Source organism: Arvicanthis niloticus, chromosome 12 (genome assembly GCF_011762505.2).
Source record: "Arvicanthis niloticus isolate mArvNil1 chromosome 12, mArvNil1.pat.X, whole genome shotgun sequence".
In the NCBI taxonomy this organism is placed as follows: domain Eukaryota; kingdom Metazoa; phylum Chordata; class Mammalia; order Rodentia; family Muridae; genus Arvicanthis; species Arvicanthis niloticus.
In genome coordinates this window covers 22652410-22676142 of record NC_047669.1, presented here as the reverse complement: position 1 = coordinate 22676142, position 23733 = coordinate 22652410, and the positions used below count along the sequence as shown (strand labels likewise).

Here is a 23733-nt window from a genome sequence, read left to right as displayed (position 1 = left end):
AACTATATCCTTTCCTCCCAGGTTGCTTTTGGTTAATGTTTTTATCACAGCAACTGAAAGCAAAGTGGACAGAAAAATGTGGTCAGTAATGAGGGAGGGATTAAGTTCTTGAGGAAGGATAAGATAGACTCCACTGACAAAGATGGCAAGGGGAGGGGAGAACGAGCTAATGATGGGAAGGTAAAATGTATCGGTTTCAGTGGATGCTAGTCACACACTTAAAGCATTTCAGTGAAGTGAAGGTAAGTGCATGCCTCTTAGTCATTCATTGACTATGAAAGGAAGGTTAGTATTTTACTTATAGGACCTGTTGAAATGGTGAATGTTTTCTCCAAGATCAGGGACCCTCATTTTACTGTGGCATGAGACAGGAAATCTGGCTGTCTACTTCTTGAACTATATAAATTGTTTCTACCTTCCTGAAAGCAAATTGTTATATAAAGAACTTTAAATGTAATTCTGTCCTTTAACCCTCCACTGTCAGAGTCTAGTTCTTAGAAGATGATCAGAAATATCACTAAGGATATTTATTGAGGAGGTTACAGTGGTTCACAAGGGTGGGAACACAAGTTCAAGACCAGCATGGGCAATAGTGACTCCCCATTTCAGAGACAGGCAGGCAGGCTGGTTGGCTGACTCACTGGGTTTATTAAATTCAGGTAAATCTGTGTTGGATGTTATACATGTATCAGAGGTATTTCTGATATCCAGAAACGGTGTTTATAGCTTTGTGCCATAATAAGGATACAGTATCTGATTATGAAAAATAGATTGTGTGTGCATAAGAAAGTCTGGAAAGAAACACAGCGGGTTCTCCCTGGGAGCTGTGTGGGCAGCACCTTCACCTCTACACTGTACCTTTATGTGCCCTCCAAATGTTCTGTGATGGACAAGCATCGCCTTTATCATTTAAGTGTGGTTTTGTGGTGTTTTGTTCTTAAGGTGGGACAGTGGCAGAAATCAGACAGTGGACAGTAAGGATAGGCACAGATAGCTAGGCACAGTGTGGCTCAGGAGGCTCTCAGATGGACGAGGTCACTAGTTCAGAAAGAGGGATTTGTGTTCTGAGCCTGCTGGAAAGGATGAGAAAAAACAGATGGGGTGGGGAGCCTGTTTGCTGTTATAAAGTGAAGGCCTTGAGTTTCACACAGCCACTGCTGGGAGTGTGCAGGCTGTGGGGTGGGGTGGGGGGGTGGACAACAAGGAATGACTCCATCTCATTGTAGTTGAACCATGAGATTCTAGGAGCTTTTTAAAACCTTTATTAAAAAACTGGCCAGGTCCCAAAGATTTATTTATAAATTTGTATTATTTTTTTAATCTCAGAAAATTTTTCCCATGGAACTAAAGTTACAAATGGTAATTAGGAGCTCGGCCAGCCTCCAAAACTCAGTGTCAGTCTGTCCTCCAGTTCCCTCTGTCCTGCTTCTCAGCACCTGGTTCTTCCCCGAAATCACAGCTCTGCTGTTTGCCGTGTCAGCCACTCGGGCTGCAGTGTAGACATGCTTCCGGGAGGGTTCCACGTCATGCCTTCCCCTCCGGCTCCTCTGTCCGACCCTGCCTTCACCTCGGGCCTCCCTGCTTCCTGCCCTGAAGACTTGTACCTAAAACTCTCTTCTCTCTCTGCTCCTAACTGCTCCGAATGTTTGGCAAACTTTGGGGAGAGGGGGTTGTGGCAGATGAAAAGATCCTCAACTGTGGGGGAGCACGGGGAGCCACAATAGCCTGAGCCAGAGTGACTTGGTCAAGTATTGTCACTTTGCTTTGGAAAGCCTGTAGAGAGGCTCTGGTGCCATTGGCATGGCCTGCCAAGCGGTTCCCCACATCAGTGCCACATACAAAAGCAGCGCAGACCAGTGTCTGCAGCCAGGAAGAATCCATCCCTTGTCAGAGTAGCTGCAGATGTGAGTTTCCAAGCCATTGGGTCTGACTCTGAAAAGGCTCAGTACAAGGTAATAGATCTGGTTTGTTTGTTTTGTTGTAATGAGCGCTCAGGGCAGCTCAGATTTGCTTCTAATAGAGAAACCATATCAGCGGCCCTGTTTTAAGTGAACTTTGTGGACCAGAATGTCAATCCATAAAATGTGTAGTTGCCGTAACTTACTCATTCTTTTAGGTCTACTGAGCACTTTTAAAATTTTACATAGAATTTCAATAAATTAAAAAATATAGTATTGATAAACTGGTATATACGGACTTGGCAATCCCTGGAATACTGTATGTCTCCATTTTCCCTTCGAGATTTAACACGTGTGTGCGTGTGCACACACACACTCTTAGATCTACCCTCTCCTGTCACAACTGTAATAGCATCAGCAATACCCTCATTTTAGTTTTAAAGGAATTAAACAGGCATTTGAGGGCTAACATGAGAACCACCTAGTTATTCACATATATTTTTAACCAGGACATGGGAGAAGAACATTGTTGCCTCAGAAAGAGCTTCTTCCAGCCAAGGTCATGGCAGTTCCCGGCCTGGAACATGAGGGAAAAGAGAATGCAGTGGCTGGCAATAGTGTCGGGGCTGCACAGTGGGCTTTGGACATCACTGTGGGAAGCGGGGTACTGGGGGAAAGAGGTGTGCATGGGTTTCCCCCAAGAGCTGTGAGAAGATGGAGTAGTAGGATCATGCACACAGCTTGTCAGTAAGGACTGACTGTGTTAGGGGCTTCAAGCTCTGCAGATAGACTCCATTGGGGGTTAAGATCTTAACTAATGGGCCGAGCATTAACAAGAGAAACTAGCAGTAAGACTGAGCTGCTGCTTAATGGATTAGCTTTGTGAAGGGATTTTGGATCCAGACAGAGATAGAGGAAGCGTTAAGCTTTGAAGTTGCACCCTGGTGTCTTAGTTTGACCAGCAAAACTAAGAAGATGACTCAGGAGTTAAGAGCACTTGGTCTTACTGAAGACTCAGGTTCAGGTCCTAGCACCTCTATATTTTAATATATAATATCTATATATTGAAACCTCTATAACTCCAGTTCCAGAAGATCCAATGTCCTCTTCTGACTCCCAAGAACATCAGGAACATGCATGGTACCATGTATACATGCAGACAAAATACTCATACACATAAAATTTAAATATGCACATAAATTAGAAAACACTGAAAACAACTTGGCTTGCACACCTCCATTCCAGTCCTTGAGGGAAAGACAGGCTAGGAACTGAAGACTATGAGGAGGACTGCTTACTGGCCTGCTTCTTTTTCCAACCTAGGACCACTGCCATAGTGAGCTGGGTCCTCCCACATGCATCATTCATCAGGAAAATGCCCAGAGCCTTGCCTACAAGCAATCTGATGGATGCACTTTCTCAAATTCAGGTTCCCTTATCCCAGATGACGCTAGCCTGTGTCATTCACAAAGCCTAGGACCAGCAGGACCCACAAATGGTGGTGGCTAAGAGAAACTATGTCACATGAGAACTGCACATTAGAACAGCTCAGGAATCTTAAATCATTCAGAGTTCTGAAGGTTTGCCGTTGACTGTAAGAGTCTGCATCTCTATGAAGCTCCTAGCTGAGCAACACTGCCCAGACTTAACAGTATAGAGCACTGGTTTCCAGGTGTCCATCACACAGTCTCCTGAGCAACTGTCCGAGTGGATATGGGTATCTGTTTGCATCTCAGAAGTAAACCTTCATATGAATACATGAATTGCATCCAAAGTGCAGGTTTACATTGTATAGGTGTGGGTGGGAACTGGCTGCCCTTCTGACAAGCTCCTTGAAGGTGCCATCCACACTTGGGAGCAGCATGAGCTTAGACAAGCGGTTCTCAACCTGTGGGTCTCGACCTTCATAGGTTGCATATCAGATATTTTCATTATAATTCATAACTAGCAAAATTACAGTTATGAAGTAGCAATGAAATGATTTTATGGTTGCAGGTCACCCCAGCATGAGGAATTGTATTGAAGGGTCGAAGTGTTGTGAAGGTTGAGAACCACTGGCTTATACTAACAAAACAAATTCCATCCTAGAATTTATTCCTTGCCCCCAGGACACAGTAGTCATACCGGCCGGCACATGCTCAGCCTTTTCTTTTCTTCTCCCATACCAGATGTATATTGGCATGTGAGTGAGAAGACTTCCAATTCTCTGTAACTGGTTTCATATGCAGCATCAATACATAAGTCTAAGGTAAAGACAATACAATGTGACAAATACCCAAGTGCCTATGTTTTATATGTGCGTGAGTGTAAACATGTGCACATGCACACATCCATGTATATGCACGTGCATGCACTTGTATGTATGTGTATATTTTGTGTGTGTGTGTGCTTTTAGTATTTTTGTTGTTGTTGTTGTTGTTGTTTTTCAAGACAGGATTTCCCTGTGTAGCCCTGGCTGTTTTGAAATTTGCTTTGTAGACCAGGCTGGCCTTGAATTCAGAGATCTACCTGCCTCTGACTCCCTAATGCTGGAAATAAAGGCGTGCGCCATGACCACCTGGATCCTAGAATATTTTTTACTTTGGAATAATTTTACCAAAAACTTGTATAGATGGTACACAATTCTGTTTGCCTGTCATCCAGTAACTTCCATAACCGTGACACGTCTTCAAAAACAAGGAAATTAGCATGGTTGGTGTATTATACCAACCCAAGTGCAGCCTTCACTCGGCACCAGTGACGCTCATTTTCTGGTCTAGGACCTGGTCAGTCTGAGACCCTACGAGGCATTGTTTCATCTGGTTTGAGGAAGCATCTTCACATTCTTTGGTTTTTATGACCTTGACAAGTGTTTTATACAATGTCTTTTTTTTTTTTTTTTTTTTTCCCGGTTTTTTTGAGACAGGGTTTCTCTGTGTAGCCCTGGCTGTCCTGGAACTCACTCTATAGACCAGGCTGGCCTCGAACTCAGAAATCTGCCTGCCTCTGCCTCCCAAGTGCTGGGATTAAAGGTGTGCACCACCACCGCCCGGCGATACAATGTCTTTCAATTTGACCTGATATTTTCTTTCTTTTTTATAGTTTATTTTTATTTTATGTGCCTTGGTTGGTGTTTGGCTTGCATGTATGTCTGTGTGAGACTATCAGATCCCCTGGAACTGGAGTTAGAAATAGCTGTGAGCTACCATGTGGGTGCTGGGAATTAAAGCCAGGTCCTCTGGAAGAGCAGCCAGTGTTCTTAACTGAGACTGAGCTGTCCCATCAGCCCTGAGCTTGATACTTTTAGATGATCAGCGAAAATTATAGGTTTTGGAGAAGAGTATCTCTGATACAGAGATAAAGTGTCTTTCTCTTCACAACATATTAAGTATGGTGGGGACCCATGGAACTTAGGACTGATGAATTTTTAACCTTGGCCAGTCAGTTTCTCCCTGGAGGTTCCTTTCTATAATCTGAGAGCAAATCACTAAATCATCAGAGAGGCAGAGATCTACATACATTTAAATTTTCTGGGAGGAAAATAAATCCCTTTTCCCCATTTATTTATTTATCCTGCTACTTACATTAGCATGGACTAATGAGTTATAGCTGATTGCCATATTATTTTATGTTTCTAGCCTGTGTGCTCTCTTAAATCAGTTCTTGTGTCTCTTTACACATTCCTTTCCATTTGTTTGTTTGGTTTGTTTTGTTTTCAAGACAGGGTCTCAACATGTAACTCTGGCTGGCCTGAACTGACTGTGTAGCCCAGGCTAACACACAGAGATCTGTCTCTGTCTCTGAGTGCTGGGACTAAAGGTACGCACCACCATATGTGGCTCCATTTGGTTGGTTGCTTTTGTTGTTGTTTTATGTTGTGGTTTTTTTGAGCAGTTCCTTTCTTTTTGGAATAAAAGATGTCCTGGATCCTTCTTGTGTTCCCTGTGTCTTTGTATAGATCTGCCATTGCTTTCTGGGGAGCCCTGATTCCTTGTGCTAGAGAGTGGTATTTAGGAAGCAAGACCTGAGACAAGTATACGTGGATTCCCGGTGTCCTGGTTGATATTTAAGTTTTTGCTCTTTGTAATGCAGTTTTAGTTTGACAAGTGCTGTGGCTTTTTAAAGTAAACGCTGTCAGACTTCATAGCCAGCGACAGATTTTGATTCCAAGTAGAGGGACACTGTCAGATATCTTACAGGTCCCTTTATGGAGACTGACTGAACGCTCATCTGTCCTCACTGATCACTAGAGATTAGTCACGTCCCAGGCTGCCCTGTGGTGAGTTATCTCTAAGATCTTTAAGGAACCTTGAGATTCAAAAACAAAAACAAAATTCTATCCATGTGTCATCCTGGACTGAAGGAGATTTTTATGGAAAAGAACTACCAGAAGAGAAGTCAGTACCTCAGCCAGCCTCACCTTCCACCCCTGTCCTGACCTCCCCCCTCCCCCACCTTGAACTCCACTCCCAGCCACCAGTTAGCAGCAACACTTATGTGGCAGAGGTTTTCAAATTGTGAGTCCCCAGACAGGCTGTGTCAGCTCTCTAGGACATGTTAGAGACATCCATTCTTAGACCCACCCATACCAACTGTGAGGAACTTAGGCAGAGAGGTCCAGTAGTCTCTGACTCTGATAGGCAGTTTGAGAACCTCTACTCTTCAAAGTAGCCAGCAGTTTGGTCAGCTTGGTCTGGTCAGAGCCTTACAGGCAGCCATGAGCCTTCATTTGAATTTCCTGCTAGGACTCTGGGGACCTAGAACTGACTGGTCAGCCAGGGACAGGCAAGGCTTCAAGTGCATCCACAGGGTTAAAGGGCTGTTTTTCTTTTGTTTTCTGTGTTTGTAATTTTGATCCACCAGAGAATGGAAAATTTCTCTCTTGGCTATCTGGGGCAATGTGTTTTATCTCTTAGAGACCAAATCCACAAACGTGGATTGTTTGTGCTCTCATTTCGTTATGAAATCAAAATCATGAGCTCATCAAGTAGCTTGTGATTGTTTTCAGTAATAACATTTGAAAATTGTTTGTATGCTCATATGTTGTTTTTCTAAGGTGATTAATATCATATGTGTGTATGTTTTGATCAGCATTTATCCTTTAGAGAAGTAGAAGTTATTATTGTACAGTATAGAGTGACAGCAGGAAAGGTTGGGTGGTGTTTCTGATGTGGGGGAAAATGTCTTCAAATCCCCAGCCCCATTTGTGACCTAGGTACATCTCTGACCTCATATTCTACTTCCCCGATCATTTACACCCTTCCAACTTCAGTGGCCTCTTTGTGGCCCCTACACCTACAAGTGACATTCTCAAAGAGACGCTTCCAACTAACTCTGAAATGTCACACATACTCATTTCAAATACATATACAGGTCATGTCCCAATGACCCCCTTCATTTATACTATGAGCTTCTGGTGTGTGTGTGTGTGTGTGTGTGTGTGTGTGTGTGTGTGTTTATCTGCCCCTTATACTGCCAAAGTGTCCTGTACATATACCTAGTAGATACTCAGTTATTATCTGCTGGGTGAATGAATAAAGACCTCCACATGCATTTATGTGGCTGGTGGCCACTGGACATTCTATAGGCTAGCTTGTCTGCTTTTATTATCACTGCTGAAACTGAACAAGTGTCAGTTTATCTTCTGTTCTCTTTGGAAAGGAGCCACTAAGGAAATAGTTACTGCCTTTACCCCATTTTCCATTTAGAGAGTAGAGTCTGTCTACAGACTCCAGTTAACTTTGCTCCTGTCTAGCCTTCCAGAGGGTAGGGATGGGACAGCATTGTGTGGGGTGTGTCCTTGTGAGTCACTTCAAACCAGTGGCTTCTTGGTTTAGCACAGCCCTGGAGATGGCTCTTGTAATGGTGGAACAGCAGTATACGCAGTGAAGCTGGGTCGGGTGCTTAACAGTGGTTGAAGTGGTAAGTTTTCTGTTATATCTGTTTCACCATCATGTGTTCTCACAGTGCAGTCTAGCCAGCCTGTTAGAAATGCAGCTCCTGCGTATCATGGTTCATTCTGGTATCCCAGCAGTAGAAGGATTTCTGTAAGCTCAGAGCCAGCCTGGGATACATCGTGAGGCCCTGGATGAAAAGAGGGAGGGGAAGAGAGGAAAAGAGAAGAGTCACTGGAGGTCAGTAGCCTGTGGTGTACAGCAGACAGGCCTGCAACTATCTGACACTAAGGTTTCAGGAGCTCAGAAGCCTGTGCGTCTGTCTGTCCTGAGAAGAATGACTGAGGAGTCTCTTCTCACACCCTCACAACCTGGTAACTACCTTTGTCCGCACTTCTGGCCCCTTGGGGTAGAGCTGCAGATTGCTCTAAAGATTACTTTTAAGTGAGTGAAGTTGAAACATGAACCAACCGGTGGAGCCTGCGGGAGCCTGCCGTGAGTCACATCTGCCAGACGCTGCCACTTGTTTTTCCAATTTGCCCTTAAATCAGATCAGCCCTGGTGCTGTAATACTGCATTACCACATTCAACACAAGCAAGCAAATGAGAGCAATTGCGGTTCATCTCCTTTGACATGAGACACCTGGCACCCTTGGGCAGCATCACTGTGGTACCTGTGCCAGGGTGGTCATGGTGCTGCCATGATCACAGACCTAGAAGAGGAAATGAGCAGGGTTGTTAGCAGAAGTCACTGTAGGTGGCTTTGTCCCAAGGGCCAGATTCTCTTGTGTCAGTCAGTAAGGGCATCTGTTACTGTGTAGATGAAAGTTGCCAGGGTTTTGTAAGGCCTCATGATCTGAGGAACATTTATTGAAGAAAAGCGAGTGGATGTGGTAAGAGCCCTGAGACTTAGCAGCTCTAGCTTGGTTGGCTTCATTCTTCTGTCGGCTTCGCAGCACCTGGAACACCAGCAGCCTCAGTCTTAGTCATAACAGGAGCTGAAAGGCAGAGGGATTCATGGCTCCCCACCCGGACCCGAGATTTCTCATTATTTGATCTGTGTAGCAGTTGGCAGGAACTTTCTACTCACAAAGCTCCTATTTCACCTGATTCTAAGCTGTGCAAACAGCTTTGTCTCTGGGTCATTTATGAAAGTCTGTCTGTGGTGCTTGTTCAGCGTGGTGCAGAGGTGGTAGCTGGGTAAACAAAAGCATCTATCTTATAGTCAGGGTTTCTCTTCCTGCACAAACATCATGACCAAGAAGTAACTTGAGGAGGAAAGGGTTTATTCAGCTTACATTTCCACACGGTTGTTCATCACTAAAGGAAGTCAGGACTGGAACTCAAGCAGGTCAGGAAGCAGGAGCTGATGCAGGGGCCATGTAGGGATGTTACTAACTGGCTTGCTTCCCCTGGCTTGCTCAGCTTGCCTTCTTATAGAACCCAAGACTAGCAGCCCAGGGATGGCACCACCCACAGTGCGCCCTCCCTCCTTGATCACTAATTGAGAAAATGCCTTACAGCTGGATCTCATGGAGGCATTTCCTCAAGGGAGGCTCCTTTCTCTGTGATAACTCCAGCTTGTATCAAGTTGACACACAGAACCAGCCAGTACAATCTAGAAGAAAAAGCTACGGAAGGCGTTCATTTTGACCTGACAAACTCTGGTGCGATGCTGGGATGGAGTTGTTAATGTAATACTTTAATGGCAGCACCCAATCTGTCAATCTGTCTTATGTTACAGAGCTGCCATCTTCTCTACTAAGCAAGGCCTGACGCCCACTAGCGACTGTATGTTGTGTTCTCGCTGCTTCCGAGGCTCAGGCTGCCAGCTCAGGCAGGCCAGAACACAGGCCCTGCACCCACGAGACGCCAGCATGGGAGATGGCTCCTCCAATCTACCACGCTGTTTCCACAAGGCTGGGCTGAGCCCAGACCATCCCACCATCCACGTGGTACCTGCTAGAAATGAGACTCTAATGTTTAAAAGTTATCCAATAGCTTTCTATATTTGGTAATGCTCAATTATCAAAATGCCCACACAATTGGAAGTATTAACCAATTAACTAACCTAGATATAAGTTGTTACTCAGGACTCCTCTCGATACATGTGTGGCTCTCCATCCTCCTACATCTCTCCTCTCTGCTCCTCCTTCTCCTCTTCCTCTCCTTACTCCTTCCACATTAGCTCCTCCCAAATTACTGAGTTTATGGTAAATGTTGGGGGTGGGAATATCTCGCTCTATGGAGTGCAGGAAAGAGTATGTACATCAGGAAAGACCAAGGGAGGCTTCAAAGCTGAGGGAGACGGGAGCTGCCTCCCTGGAGTTGAGACAGGCTTCATCCCCTCAGGGCTGGCAGCAAAGCTCCCAGACTCATTAGTGAGAAACTCTGATTATCAAGTGACCTCTAAACTAAGCAGAAATTTCTGTGGCCAACCAAATACATGAAGAATACAAGATAATACTAAAAGTAATTATATGCCCAAAATTACGTAAAGTAGATGAAAAGGACACACCTAGAAAAAACAAAAATTACTGAAACTGAGCCAAATAATGTTTTAAAACTCTGACCCAAACACTTAAGGAGAATTAGAACTCGTCCTTTACAACTCTCAAGGCAGGGTAAAGGGCTGGAGATGTAGCTCAATGTAATGTGTTTACCTAGCATGGCTCAGGATGTGGGTTGTGTCCCCAGTAAGGAAAAGGGAAAAGGGGAAGGAAAGAAAGGACAAGACCTTCAAGCAGGTATTAAATAGGTCTTATTATAGGTGTGATGGCATACACATATAAACCCAATACTTGGCAACTGGGGCAGAAGGGTTGGGAGTTTGAGGCCAGCCTGGGCTACATAGTGAGATTCCCATTTCAAAACACTTGCCGATCCCTTTAATGAGGGTGTGTATCTGGTACAAGCCCTCAAAAACATCAAAAGAAAACTACAGCCTCCTATCCCTTCTAAAGACAAATTTAGGAGACCACAGAGACTGAGGGGTCCTTGGGAGTGAGGGCAGAGGAGACAGGCTACAGTTAAAGCCTATTCCTCACTGCTCCAGTCTGAGGCTGTGAGACCCCGGCAGGCGCTCTGTCCTCTTAGCAAACGCACATGTGCCCATAGAGCTGTGAGCTCTGGTACAAAAGATAAGCACCAGAGCGTGCTGGGGCCCAGCTAAACCCATCACTTGCATCTTCCTGCTCGCTTTCCTGCTCAGTGGTACGTCCTAGAGTCTCCCCCTTTCCTTTGTCCCTGGACCTGGGCTCTTCTACAGTCCCCACTCTCAGAAGCCTGCTGTCTCATGCCATGACCTCAACTCCCTGTTTTCCCACTCCCATTAAAATTTTTTGGATGTCTCTGCTTTTAATTATGTTTAATCATTAATTGGTTAAATTATTCATATAGAAGGTGAAAGTTTCTGACTAAAATGTATTTCTTAAAAGTATTCTTTAATGAAGGTATCTTTCTTTGCTGGCTAGTTTTTTATTAATACACAAGCTAGAGTCATCTGGAAGGAGGAACCTCAATTGAGAAAATGTCTCCATAAGATCAAACTGTAGGCATTTTCTTACTTAGTGGCTGAGGGGGGAGCGCTCAGTCCCCATTTTGGTTGGGATCACCACTGGCCTAGTGGTCTTGGGTTCTGTAAGAAAGCAGGTTGAGCAAGCCTTGAGGAACAAGCCAGTAAGCAGTACCCCTCCATGGCTTCTGCATCTGTTCCTTCTTCTAGGTTCCTGCCTTGTTTGAGTTCCTGTCCTGACTTCCTTCAGTGATGGACTCCAATGTGGAAGTATAAGTCAAATAAACCCTTTCCTCCCCAGCTTGCTGTATTTAGGTCATGGTGTTTCATCACATCAATATCCTAAAACACTAGCTTTGTTCACCAAAAAGGCTTTGGAATGGTGACAAACCATGAATGTCCCTATGGGGTCTCTCAAACCATTCCCCAGATCCTTTTGGAGGAATGTGTAATTTCAAGTTAGGGGTGGGAACATTCAAAGTGGGTCTGGAACATGTTGTCAGAGAGGAAGGAAGCTGTCAACAGCCACTTATCTCATGTGGAAGGAACTCGGGAGCCACCCAAAGGTCCCTCCAAACCAAAGATGGGAACATTTGAGGACTGCCGGATAACAGAAGCTTTCCATGTGGTGGTGTGGGCACTCCTTACACTGCTTTTAAATAGGTCACCTACAGAGGTTGTACGAAGATGTGTGTGTGTGTGTGTGTGTGTGTGTGTGTGTGTGTGTACACATGTGTTTATTTGTGCAGGCATTTATCCAACAACCCTGGTGGATAAGGGTGCTGCCTTCCTGTAATCTGTGATGAATTCAGTAGGAAGCAGTTACCTCTGTGAGCACACAAAGGAAGGGTGGATGGGGAACTTTGTAAGGGGTAACCTGGGGTAACCTGGGCTGGTCAATTCAGTATCACTAAATGACAAAATCAACATACAGGCCTTGGAGTAGGGGAAGAAAGCGGCTTAGTACTTTTTGACAAAGTCTCAAGATAGCTTTCAACTCATTATGAATGAGAGAATGACCTGGAACTCAGGTTCCTCAGCCTCTGCTCCCCAAGTGCTGGGATTTCAGATAGGTCCCATGACACCCAGGTCTCCGTGTGGTACAATAACAAGTGTACACAACCTTGCTTGATTCTTAACAAACCTCAGCTGTCTGTCTTTAAGAGATGGGAACAATACTGCCATGCTGTCTTCATGACTAGACACGTGGAAAGTACCTGCAGAGACTTACTGATAAAATGTTATGCTATAAATTTCTAGTCTCTTAATCAGCAAAGTAATTGTATTTTAAAGCATAGTATCTTAGATACAGTCATCTTTCCTATATGTGTGTAGCTTGTATGCTTTACATATATTCTGTTTTCTAAACAAGCTAACATATTTTCTAAGAGAGCTGAATTTTTATCTGTTTTGTTTGCTTATTTCTTTGAGGCAGAGTAGCCCAGGCTCGCCTTGAGCTCACTGTGGGACCCCAGCTGGCCCTGACTTCGAATGCCTCAGCCTCCCAAGAACTGTGTCACCACACCCAACTTTTATGAGTTAATTTGTGTTTTGTGTATATAAATGAAAACTTGCAGATTTGTCCTTTCTTCTGGGGAGGGGGTAGTGTAAACAGGGTCTTGCTATATAGCTGACCTGAAACTCTGTGTAGCCCAGGCTAGCCTCAGACTTCTGATGATCTTCCTATCCCTCCTGACTGCCGGGATTACAAGCCTGCACCACCATACTCAGCCTCGTGCAGGAATTTCTCATCTTGAAAAAAGCATCAGATTTTCTCTATAAACTATGTATCTCTCTTTTAGGACATTGTTTTAGGTTATATGAAAGAAATGCTTCCTCGTCTCTAAAGTTTACCAGAAACACTGACTTTAAGAGGATCACTGGATTCTGCACCAAGCCACAGGAAAGTCCCAAAGCTCCAACCGGTAAGTCCTCATTGCTCTGTCCATGTATGGAATAGGTAGCCCCCATCCCTAGCCCTCAGAATTATTTACAATCAAAAAACCTGAAGAGGTTGGCCAGTGTTCCTACATCATGCTCAGTCATGTTGCTTGCCTTTCTTACTGTGCATGTTATTGGTTGTGTTCACAATACACAACGGCTTGTGTGTGTGTAAAACATCAGCTATCTTTCTCAACCATTCTCACTTTAAGTTAAACTGTTTTGTACTCCCGGCAGGTTATGCTTCCAGCCATCCACTAAAGCCCTCTGGATTTGAGAATGAAAGATACACACACACACACACACACACACACACACACACACACACACACAGAGAGAGAGAGAGAGAGACAGAGACAGAGACAGAGACAGATACACCCACCAGTTATTTTTAATATGCCTTGACTTGCTCAGCGGCTGGGCAGTTCTTATCCTTTTGCTAGCAAACACTCCCCTCCAGTACTTCTGAGTTAACATCTTAAAAATCTATATATCTTTTTTTAAGGATTTATTTAGTTTTATTTATATGAGTACATTGTTGCTGTCTTCAGACACACCAGAAGAGTGCATCACATCTCATTACAGATAGTTGAGAACCACCATGTGATTGCTGGGAATTGAACTCAGAACCTCTGGAAAAGCAGTCAGTGCTCTTAACTACTGAGCCATCTCTCTAGCCCTAAAATCTATTTCGTCTCTGCTACCCAAATACAACTGAGGAAGTGCCCAAGTGGCCACTTTCCCTGACTCTCACATGGGTGGTTAGATCTATCTGGTCTTTCTTCTGCCTCATCATGGCAATCTCTTCTCTCCTCTCTTCCAGTTTCTAGCCCATGCAAATCCAAAGGTCCTGCCTCAGTTTACCTGCCCAGCCATTAGCCATTGGCTCTTTTGTATCAAAAACTAATTGGGAAAAGGAACTTCAGTGTTGGGACATGCAGATTCCCACTTTTGGGGTCCAGATTAATTCAAAGAATTAGAACCAACCCCCAATACTCAGGAGAAGCAGATCTCTTCCTTAGCTTGGGGTTGAAGGTCTTTTAATGTAATCTAAACGGATACACCATTTTCTTATTGTCCTGGAGACAGGCAGGCCTTGCTGGCCCTCTCAGCTCATCCTCTCCATCCCAGCTTTCCACTGTACAGTGGCTGGGGCTTCTTACCTTATGCCTTAATCCTTGTGGTGTTGTGGAATGTCACTTGGGAAATTCTGTGCAATCCTACTCGTATAACATGAAGCTCTGGATAAGCCTGAAGTCTCCTGGTGCTTATGTTAAATGAACAACTGAAAGATACAAACAGCATTTTTTTTTTTTTTTCATTGCTTGACTAAAGTCTCAAGCCAGTTTCCTACCTGTTTTTCCCCACAGAGTCTTACAGACACCGGGTGCCGCTGCACAAGCCCACAGACTTCGAGAAGAAGATCCTGCTGTGGTCAGGCCGCTTCAAGAAGGAGGAAGAGATCCCAGAGACTATCTCGTGAGTGCTGAGCCAAGGGTTGTATGCGGCCTGCGTTTCTCACTGGTCTGTCAAGGAAAAGGCATAGTGCTTTTGAGTTCTGTGTAAAACCTGCTGACCAGATGTGGGAACATTCCTCACTCCCTGCATGGTCCCTCTTTGCAGTACCCAGAACAGTGTTTGTGGGAACATTCCTCACTCTCTGCATGGTCCCTCTTTGCAGTACCCAGAACAGTGTTTGTGGGAGCATTCCTCACTCTCTGCATGGTCCCTCTTTGCAGTACCCAGAACAGTGCTGGCAAACTGTTTAGTGTGTTTCCTAGTGACTGAAGTCAGCTAACGTTGAGTTACATCTCTTAGCTCCAGAACAGTGCGAAACGGTAGCATACACTATTTTAGTTTGTTTTTAAGCTTAGCATAATGATCGTAACTACATCCTACAACGTCTACAGAAGTGTCAGCCTTGAGAGTAATAGTGTTTTGATGCAACTGCTTTAGTTTGGATCTTAAACATCTTGCAAATGCCCACAGATGTTGGGTCTCTTAGGAAGTCATAGAAACATTAAGAGGTAAGGCCTAGGCAGGCAATGACAGCACATGCCTTTAGTCCTGGCACTTGGGAGGCAGAGACAGGTGAATTTCTGAGTTCAGGGCCAGCCTAGTTGGTTTATAGAGTGAGTTCCAGGACAGCCAGAACCACATACAAAAACTTTATCTCAAAACCAAAAAAAAAAAAAAAAAGGGGGGGGGGGCCAGGGTGAGGCCTCATGGGAGATTGGCAGGGATCCTAACCTCCTCTTCAGCTCTTCTGCTTCCTTCAAGGTGAGTGCTGCTCCGTCCCCACCTCTCACACTTACAGGGCAGCAGGGTAGTCTGCCCCTGCACAGACCCAAAGCCATGGGTGCACTCATCTTGAACTGAAACCTCAAAGACCCAAGCAAATTAAACCTCACACTCATCCTACACTGATCACCTTGGGTATCCCTCCCTAGTAACCAGGAAGGGGTTTCTTCTCTCACCTGCCTCCTTAACTTAGCTGCAGTTTAAGACTTTTTCAGAATTTCTAAGTGATCTCTGCAGGTTCCCCCAAGACAGGGTTTTGCAGCCTTAGTTAGCACTGTTGACACTTTGAACTGGAATATTTTGAGCTTTATGAATGACCCTGTGTGCTGAAGGATGTTTAACCACACCCCTGGCCTCTACCTCCTGATGCAGCAGTACTCTTTGCAAGAGAGTCTCCAGGCATTGTCACACGTCCCCTGGGGGCAAACCTGTCTCAGGTGGAAGCATTGTTTAGTTTTGTGCTAAAGACCCTGACTGAGTTCCCTGTCAATAAGAAACTATTCCTGACCTTCTGGCTCTGGTCTCAAGGCACAGTTGAAAAAGACCAGGGTTCAAGCAGCACATCTTGTCCAGATAGACAGGATGTCTGCTTTGCGTTCATAGATCCCTGCTGCTCCTGCTGGTTGAGTTAGGAGCTGTAGAGAGCACATCATCGTCACTGGAATGATTTCAGCAGGAAAGACTTAGTCTTCCTTACCCAGTTCTTGCTTGCTTGTGTTTCTTGATAATATCTCTACACTACGGGGCGGGGCTTGGGGAAGGCTACTGATCCGTGTCTGTTCGGCATACCTTGCCTCCCTTGTCTAGTTCAGAGATCTTCTCAGACCTGTGGATACTCTCTTTCATTACTGTTATCTGAGGATTTCATACGTACATAAGATGAGATTTGATTTAATGTAGCCTCCTGTTCCTTTCCTCCAGTTCCTACTACATTTCCCTTGCAGGTTCATGTTATCTTTTGTTTTTCTTTAAACCAAACTAGTTCCTTGTAAGACAGGTGGCAACTGTCATGGCCATACTTAATCTATTTATAAATGGTCTCCTAAGTGTAAGCTATGCTGCTGTTTGGGAGGATCATAAGAATTGGTTGACCAATGACATAAAATGGTGTTGGATCAATCAATGCCTTTTCGGTTACTTCTATAAAATACTATGACCAACCCAACCCCAGAGGGTTAGGGTCCAGAAGGCTGCAGACCTGAGACTGGAGGCACCAGACTAAAAGCAGGGAGAGGGTGAACTAGGAAAGGCACGTGGCTTTGGAGACCTCAGAGCCTCAGAGCCTGCCGCCAGCTTCACAGTCATCCAAGACTCTAATCCTCCCCACACAGTGCCACCTACTGGAGACGAAGCCCTCATTAAAGGACAGAAAGAAGGCTACTTCTGTGTCCTTGCCCAGGGGTAGACTTGACAAGGTTCTAGTCTCGGGCTAGGCCCTCAAAAGACTTAAGGGTTTGGTTCCTGGGAACCTGCCTTTCCCCTGAAGAAACTGGAATTGTTAGTCCCACAGCCACTATCTGCCTGATCTGTGACACACAAGATAGCCTGGGTCCCTTTCATGCGGCAGCATTGCTTGATTATCTTCTTGCTGACGTCATCCCATTGTAGGACAGTTTTCTGCTGACTCTGTCCCATCCCCCTCCACCCTCCTCAAAAACTCGATAATAGATTCTGTACTTTTTATTTATTTATTTTACGTATGTGAGTACACTTTGTTCTCTTCAGACACACCAGAAGAGGGCATCGTATCCCATTACAGATGGTTGTGAGCCACCATGTGGTTGCTGGGAATTGAACTCAGGACCTCTGAAAGAGCATACCTGTTAAACATGTTTTTGTTTCTTATTTGTTTTTGTGATTTTAGTTAAGCAGTTAAGCATTCACTGTCTTTAAAATTTGCCCCTGGTTCCTTCCATCCTGTAGGCCCAGCTTCAGTACCTGGAGAGCTCCAAGCACTGTTCTGCCTCCCAGGCCGCAGCTCTTACACCACATTATTGTTCAGGGTCCTTCTCCCACCTGGGCCTCCTCCAAGGCAGTATTTGAAATTATTACTCTTGCTCAATGTTATATGTGCTAACTTTTAGGGAGGATTAAAAAGCATTCCAATCCCATTAATTATGGGTAATGTCACACCTGATGGGAAGACCCCACTTGGACTTCATGTGTCCTGCCTTGAGGTTCTTCTAGGTAGCATATGGCACGAGAGTCACCACCCACTGCCTTCCTTCAGACTCACAAAGATAACTAGCCTTCTCCCATTTTATTTTATTTTAAGTATTTATTTAGTGTCTTGGGTGGTGCTTGTGATGCACCACCTGTATCAAGGTCAGACAATTTACACGAGTCCCTTTCACCACATGGGTCCTGGGAAGCCAATGCAGGCTACTTTACCTATGAGCCATCTTGTGTACCAGCATTCTCTTGAGACTCTTGCACATTAGGCCTTGTTGGTTTTGGCTGAGACATTGTCTGTTAAGGCATGTAGGTCAGCGGTTGGAAGACGGGTTGTAAAAGCTACTTTCTAGGTATTTGCCAAAGAGCACAGGCTCCACTGTCATTCGGTTTTGGCAAACCCTTCATGACAAGATTAACATGAAGGGACCACTGGTCAGGGACTGTTTCACTGGCCAGGCAATCTCAGGTCTATTCAAGGTCAGCCTGGTCTCCAGAGTGAATTCCAGGACAGTCAGGGCTACACAGAGAAACCCTGTCTCAACCCTCCACTCCCCAAAGAAGTGAAAAACTGGAGTACAAAAAGGATATCAACTCCTCCACATTTTTTTTTTTCTTTCTGAACTGTTTTTGCTATAATGTAAGCTCATAGCAGAGCTTTTGAGAGAATGAGTTCAAGGCTATAAAGAAAGAAAGACCCTATCTCCAAGAACAACAACAACAACAAAAAAAAAAAATAGTTGTGAACTTGGTCCACCCTTCCCAGGGTGCTATGAGGTCCTAGGTCCTGCCTTCTTTTTTCTATTTCACTGTTTGTAAATAGAAAAGGTTGTGATGCACAGTGTTTGATCCTGCTACAAGTTCAGAAAGGGAAGGGTTAATACTGTTTTCTCATTCTGATTCTAGGTTTGAGATGCTTGATGCTGCAAAGAACAAGCTCCGGGTGAAGGTCAGCTATCTGATGATTGCCCTGACAGTGGCAGGATGCATCTATATGGTTATTGAGGGCAAGAAGGTGAGAGTGGACTCCTCTCTGCCTCACCATGCTTTCCCCAAAGATGAAGGAAAGTGGTGATTGGCTCATAACATCTGAGAAGGGGGATACATTGTATTAATTTACTGGCTCTAAGAATACTTTGTGTTAGTTTACTGACTGAATGCTGCACAAGTGCAGTCCCTTCATCCCAGTAGGTGGTAGAGACCCAACTCCTCAGACCCATCCTGCATGCTCCACATGCACTCTGTAGCACATGTGTGCCTGCGCATGCGCAGTAAATAATAGTAACTTTTAAAGTATTGTCATCTTGCCCAAAGCCAGGCATCTCCCTAATGACAGAATTTGAACCTAGACATACTAGAGGTGAGAGTAAAATTGCTCCTCCATACAGAATGTGTGCTCTACAGCAGCAACTGGTAAGCTCACCTACTGGAATGTGAGAACCTGAGAGAGAAGCTTTCTCATCTACAGGCTTTATAATGAAGGCATCTGAATGTTGCACATGCGCCATACACCTTCCAGAACTCACAAAGTAAATAGAGGGACAAAACCTTAAAAAAATCAAAAGGAAAAAAAACTTTAGATCTAACTTTGCATGTTACCACATGGCCTATTAAACCATCTTGTTTTTAAGATATAGTTACTTTGGAGGCTGGAGAGATGGCTCAGTGGTTAGGACCTCTTGCTGCCCTTGTAGAGTATACCCAGGTTCAGTTCCCAGCACCCACATGACAGCTTAGAACCATCCATAACTCCAGTTCCTGGGAACCTTCACAGATACCATGCACATATGTGGGGCATGTACATACCTGCAGGTAAATATCTGTACACACAAAATAAGTAAAATCTAGAGCGTGCATGTGTGCTTTTAAATTCAAACACACACCTTGAATATCATGTCTAATTCTGTGTCATAGCTTTCACACAGATATTCTTTAACTGTTAGTCCATATTTAAAATATACTTCTAAAGAAGCGCTTGTCAACTGATCTTCCAGAGTAAAAGGAAGTGACCTGGTGACTCTCAGCGCCCTGCAGTCACATAAACGCACTAGCCATTTGAGTCTGGCCTCACAGGAGCACAAAGGGCCACGTGTGCTGACCTGGGTGAAGTTCTCTTGAAAATGAGCCTGTCCTACTTCACTTTTCCCATCTCCCTGTTTGACCTCTGACCTCCCATTCATGGTTCTCAGACTGAAACCTTTAGAAGCCTGTGCACGGCACGTGGATTTCTAGAACTCTGAGAAATGGTCGACTGATGTTAAAAATCTCCAGAAGCAAATTCCCCTAGGATGTCCTCCAGCACCTTCCAAGGATGCGTGCTACAAGGAAAAGCCATGGAGCTAACGTCACTTTAGAAGAGATAAGTTAGTTACCATCATGCTTTGTCCTTACCATTGACATTTGTTTCCCATCTGTTTTCTCCTCCCACGAAATTCTTCCCATGTGAAGTAACACGGATATCAGGAAACCCCAGCTCTTGAGGCTGCTAGATTCACGTACTTAACATCAGCACTGGTCTGATTATATAAGCTTCATACAAGTTTAACAGTTCCCACTGAGGGAAGCCAAAGAAATGGAGAGAGTGCTCCCCTGCTGCCAGTTGCTTTGAAAGGGTGGAATTCCGGGATAGATCATTCTAGAAGTCATCGGGGGTAGTATTTTGGTAAAGCCTGGGATTCCCAAAGCTCCATGTTATGTTAAAAGAAGAAAGGGACAGAAAGGCAGGAACAGGAACATGTACACATGAGTTAGGGAAGCAGAAAGAAGAGAGGAATGGAGTGCTGCATATTGTAAAAGTCAGGAAGGATGTGAGGAAGACACGGGGTTGGAGAGAGGAGGGGACTGTTTCTCTCCTTGGATGGGCTGTTGGCTTCTCAAGTCAGAGAGGAGGTGGAAGGTGTGTAGCAGGCATGACTGTCCAGTGTCCAGGCAGATGACCACTCCTGGCCTGTGCTGCACAGTCAGCACAAGGGGAGAACAGCCTCCCAAACCTGCCTTCATTTCTTCAAATGTGTTTCCTTTTAGGCTGCGAAAAGACATGAGTCTTTAACAAGCTTGAACCTTGAAAGGAAAGCCCGTCTGAGAGAAGAGGCAGCTATGAAGGCCAGAACAGACTAGAAGTATTTTTTCCAGATTTGGAAAACCAGGAGTAAGGTTGCAGTAAGAAGCCTGCTTTAGAAAGGATGTGACCTGAGACCCACTTTGCAGACATGCGCTTTGCACAAACATATTCTACTTCCCTGTTTCTGTTGTAGAGGTACAAATAAATTTTCTTAAAGAGTGACTTGTCTGTTTTGTTGTTTTGATCCAAGTAAAACCTTGCCTCCCCACTTTGCAAAGTGAAAAAGAGGCAAATAGTTTGAAATTTAGTATTATCTCTTCTTTGGAGCATCAGGTACATTAACTAGTTTCTACTCACCTACCAAAGGTGATGTATCCTCCTAGACATGGGTCTTATAGGTTTCTCTTCAGCATACCATGTCTGACAGGATAAGAAGCCAGGGTGACTTTGTGGAGTGGCTCCTCAGAGCCTTGAAAGAAGCTGGACTATGCACTGAATGGTTTAGCATGCCAGTAGGCAGCGGCATTTTGAAGAGCCTTTGAGGATGCCTGGCAGAGGCATGAGAGTCGAGTGGCCAAGAGCTCAGAGGCGCTTCTCATTCATCATGGACTTGCAGGGCCAGCTGCTACCTCCTAGTTCATGGCTTGGCTCCCAAACAGTCCCTTTCTACTCTCGGGGAATTACATTTTGTCCTTAGGAGAATGCCATGCCTGTTCTTGTTAGTGTTGGAAAGTAAACACTTACATCAGTACTTATATAGCCTTGTCCTTATGGCACCAAGGTGTCTGTTATTCATGTAGTTTCTGCTGTAACACTTCACCAACTCTCACATGCCTCCCTAGTGCTAACAGATGACAGGTCATTATAGCTACCAGACAGGATAGTTGTCTGAGTTAACAGCCGTGACTTTAAAGGTATCCCATGCCACTGATTGGGAACTTAATGGGACACACATTTACGATGGAACTCTGCCTATAGCTTCAGAATCTAGTAATCCTAATGCTGTCTAGCTATACGTACTTTTTGCCTTTGATTCATTTTTGGTATCAAATGCTTTGATTTTTGTCACTTGGCAAATTTATCATGAAAAAGCACTCTGTTTGTTGGATAGTTTATCATTCATAGAACAAACCCAACAGTGATTTATTGTCCCCCAACTTGACAGATTAATTTGGCAATTTGATGCCCCATCATATAGAATAACACCAAAAATATGCAAGTGACATGTCGAACATCTCCAATCCTCTCATTACCTCCCTAATGTCACTGCCCTTAATGACCTCCCAAACCAGAGGCTACACGTCCCTCCTCCCCTCAGTCATCCTGTTGTGTCACCTTTCCAGATATTCCAAAAACCTTCCTCCTCTGGGAAAGCTATTGGAAGAGAATGAAACAGGTAGTTTCTGCTGTAACACTTCACTGACTCTCACATGCCTCCAGAAATGAACACATGAGATTCCTAACGGGCCTCGAGATTAGGACTCACAAGCCCTAGACTTGTTTTTGCAAGGGTCTTATTTTGCAAATTAAAATGTCCAGACTGAAGCAGAGACAGTTAAGCTATGCCAGAATTCAGAGAAACCATCCTTTCGATTTTGTGTCTAACTTGGCTTCCCTCACTGGCTGCCAGAAACTTCAGTAGTTGCTTGACCACACTTTAATTGTCTTGTCATTTTCTAATGCTGCTGATGCAATGATGTTTTCTGTGGGGTGACAGGCTGCTGAGATCACAACATCTGTGTGACCTTGTAACCTCTGTACAATCTCTTTAGTCTGAAGGTTCCAGATGTAAACCATGTTGTCCTCTGAACCAGACACAACCCACTTTCTACCAGTAACAGAGAAATTGGCAAATATACAGTATTTCTCATTCTTATGACCAGTGTATGTCTTCAGGCATCTGCCCCTGCTATAATCCCACAGTTTAAGAGTATTGTCCAAAGTTGCAGTGAGAACGTATTTACCATTTGGAGAAAATTTTACAAAAGACACTGGAGGGTTACCTTCACCAGCAAATGTTCTTAAACACTGGCCTGACGAAGCATCCCAAATTCTACAAAGTCCATCATAGCTCCCGGACACTATCAAGGACCCACTACAATTAAAATTTACAGCAGAAATGGGGTCCGAATGAGCAGACAAAGTCTTGAGGCACTTTCCTGTTTTTACTTCCCATATTTTCACACTCTCATCAAAAGATCCGGAAACGATGAGGTTGGCTGGTGGGTTGAAATCACAGCAAAAGACGAAGTCACTGTGCCCCTTCAGTGTTTTCAAACATTTTCCAGATCTCACATCCCATAACTTTAGAGTCTTATCGTCTGAGGCAGAAACGAGAAGACTAGAATCTGAAGACCAGGCAACATCTGATATTTCCAGACTGTGACCATAGAGTGTTTTCTTACATTTCCCATCATATGCTCCCCAAATTATAATTAGTGCATCAGCTGCAGAACTTGCTAGCCATTCGCCATTAGGACTAAATTTAACTGATGATATGGCCGCCGAGTGTCCTGTAAGAGTAAGTCTGAGAGCATAGTTGGGTTTCTGCGGGTCTTCCTCGCGCTGGGGGGCAGAAAGCAGCGACTGCGCTCTCTCTGCTGGCAGATGCTCGTTCGCCATGGATCCGGCTCTGCAATTTGCGCAGGCGTCCGCCCCGAACTTTACGGAAGTTTTACTTGCCGTTGGAAGGCGGATGGTTTTGATTGTAACATGACACCTCGTCTTTAAGGTCCGTTCCCAGTCAGCAGCGAGGTTTAGACCACTCTTGCTTTCTTAACATCACAGATCACAGTAGTCCTGGGATCTGTACTCGTGCCCGGTGCTTTTAAAGGACTAGGCCGACCCGCTGGGGTTGGGGGCTGCACCTCTTCCACCCCCTCCGCAGCTCCAAAATGTCTGGGAACCGTGAAGAAATGACTTCACACGAAACAGGAATTGAGAGGCTCAAGTAGAGCCCAGGACGACGCAAGG

The 23733-nt window shown here is 44.7% G+C and overlaps 2 protein-coding genes across 3 annotated transcripts in view; one reads left to right on the top strand and one right to left on the bottom strand.

Annotated features, from left to right (window-relative positions):
• Fam162a (family with sequence similarity 162 member A) overlaps nucleotides 1-20982 on the top strand; it is a 26200-nt gene extending 5218 nt beyond the window's left edge. Inside the window, exons 2-5 of the mRNA XM_034515098.2 lie at nucleotides 13088-13210; nucleotides 14597-14705; nucleotides 18606-18714; nucleotides 20724-20982. Of these exons, the coding sequence (XP_034370989.1) occupies nucleotides 13088-13210; nucleotides 14597-14705; nucleotides 18606-18714; nucleotides 20724-20816 (434 nt within the window). The 3' untranslated portion in view covers nucleotides 20817-20982. The remainder of the gene's footprint in view (nucleotides 1-13087; nucleotides 13211-14596; nucleotides 14706-18605; nucleotides 18715-20723) is intronic.
• LOC117717759 (WD repeat-containing protein 5B) lies at nucleotides 7467-23733 on the bottom strand. Of its 2 annotated transcripts, XM_076942888.1 has the most exons (5): nucleotides 21118-23733; nucleotides 17919-17996; nucleotides 14390-14752; nucleotides 8243-8484; nucleotides 7467-7961 (listed from the first exon to the last, which is right to left on the bottom strand). In XM_076942888.1, the coding sequence occupies exon 1, from the start codon at nucleotides 23380-23382 to the stop codon at nucleotides 22396-22398; it is 987 nt and encodes a 328-aa protein (XP_076799003.1). In that variant the 5' UTR covers nucleotides 23383-23733; the 3' UTR covers nucleotides 7467-7961; nucleotides 8243-8484; nucleotides 14390-14752; nucleotides 17919-17996; nucleotides 21118-22395. The 2 variants fall into 2 exon arrangements, with proteins under 2 accessions (XP_076799003.1, XP_076799004.1); XM_076942889.1 differs by lacking the exon at nucleotides 17919-17996.

What these genes read in the sequence shown, in the direction of transcription:
- LOC117717759 (XM_076942888.1), bottom strand. Translation starts at nt 23,382, where the DNA reads ATGGCGAACGAGCATCTGCCAGCAGAGAGAGCGCAGTCGCTGCTTTCT.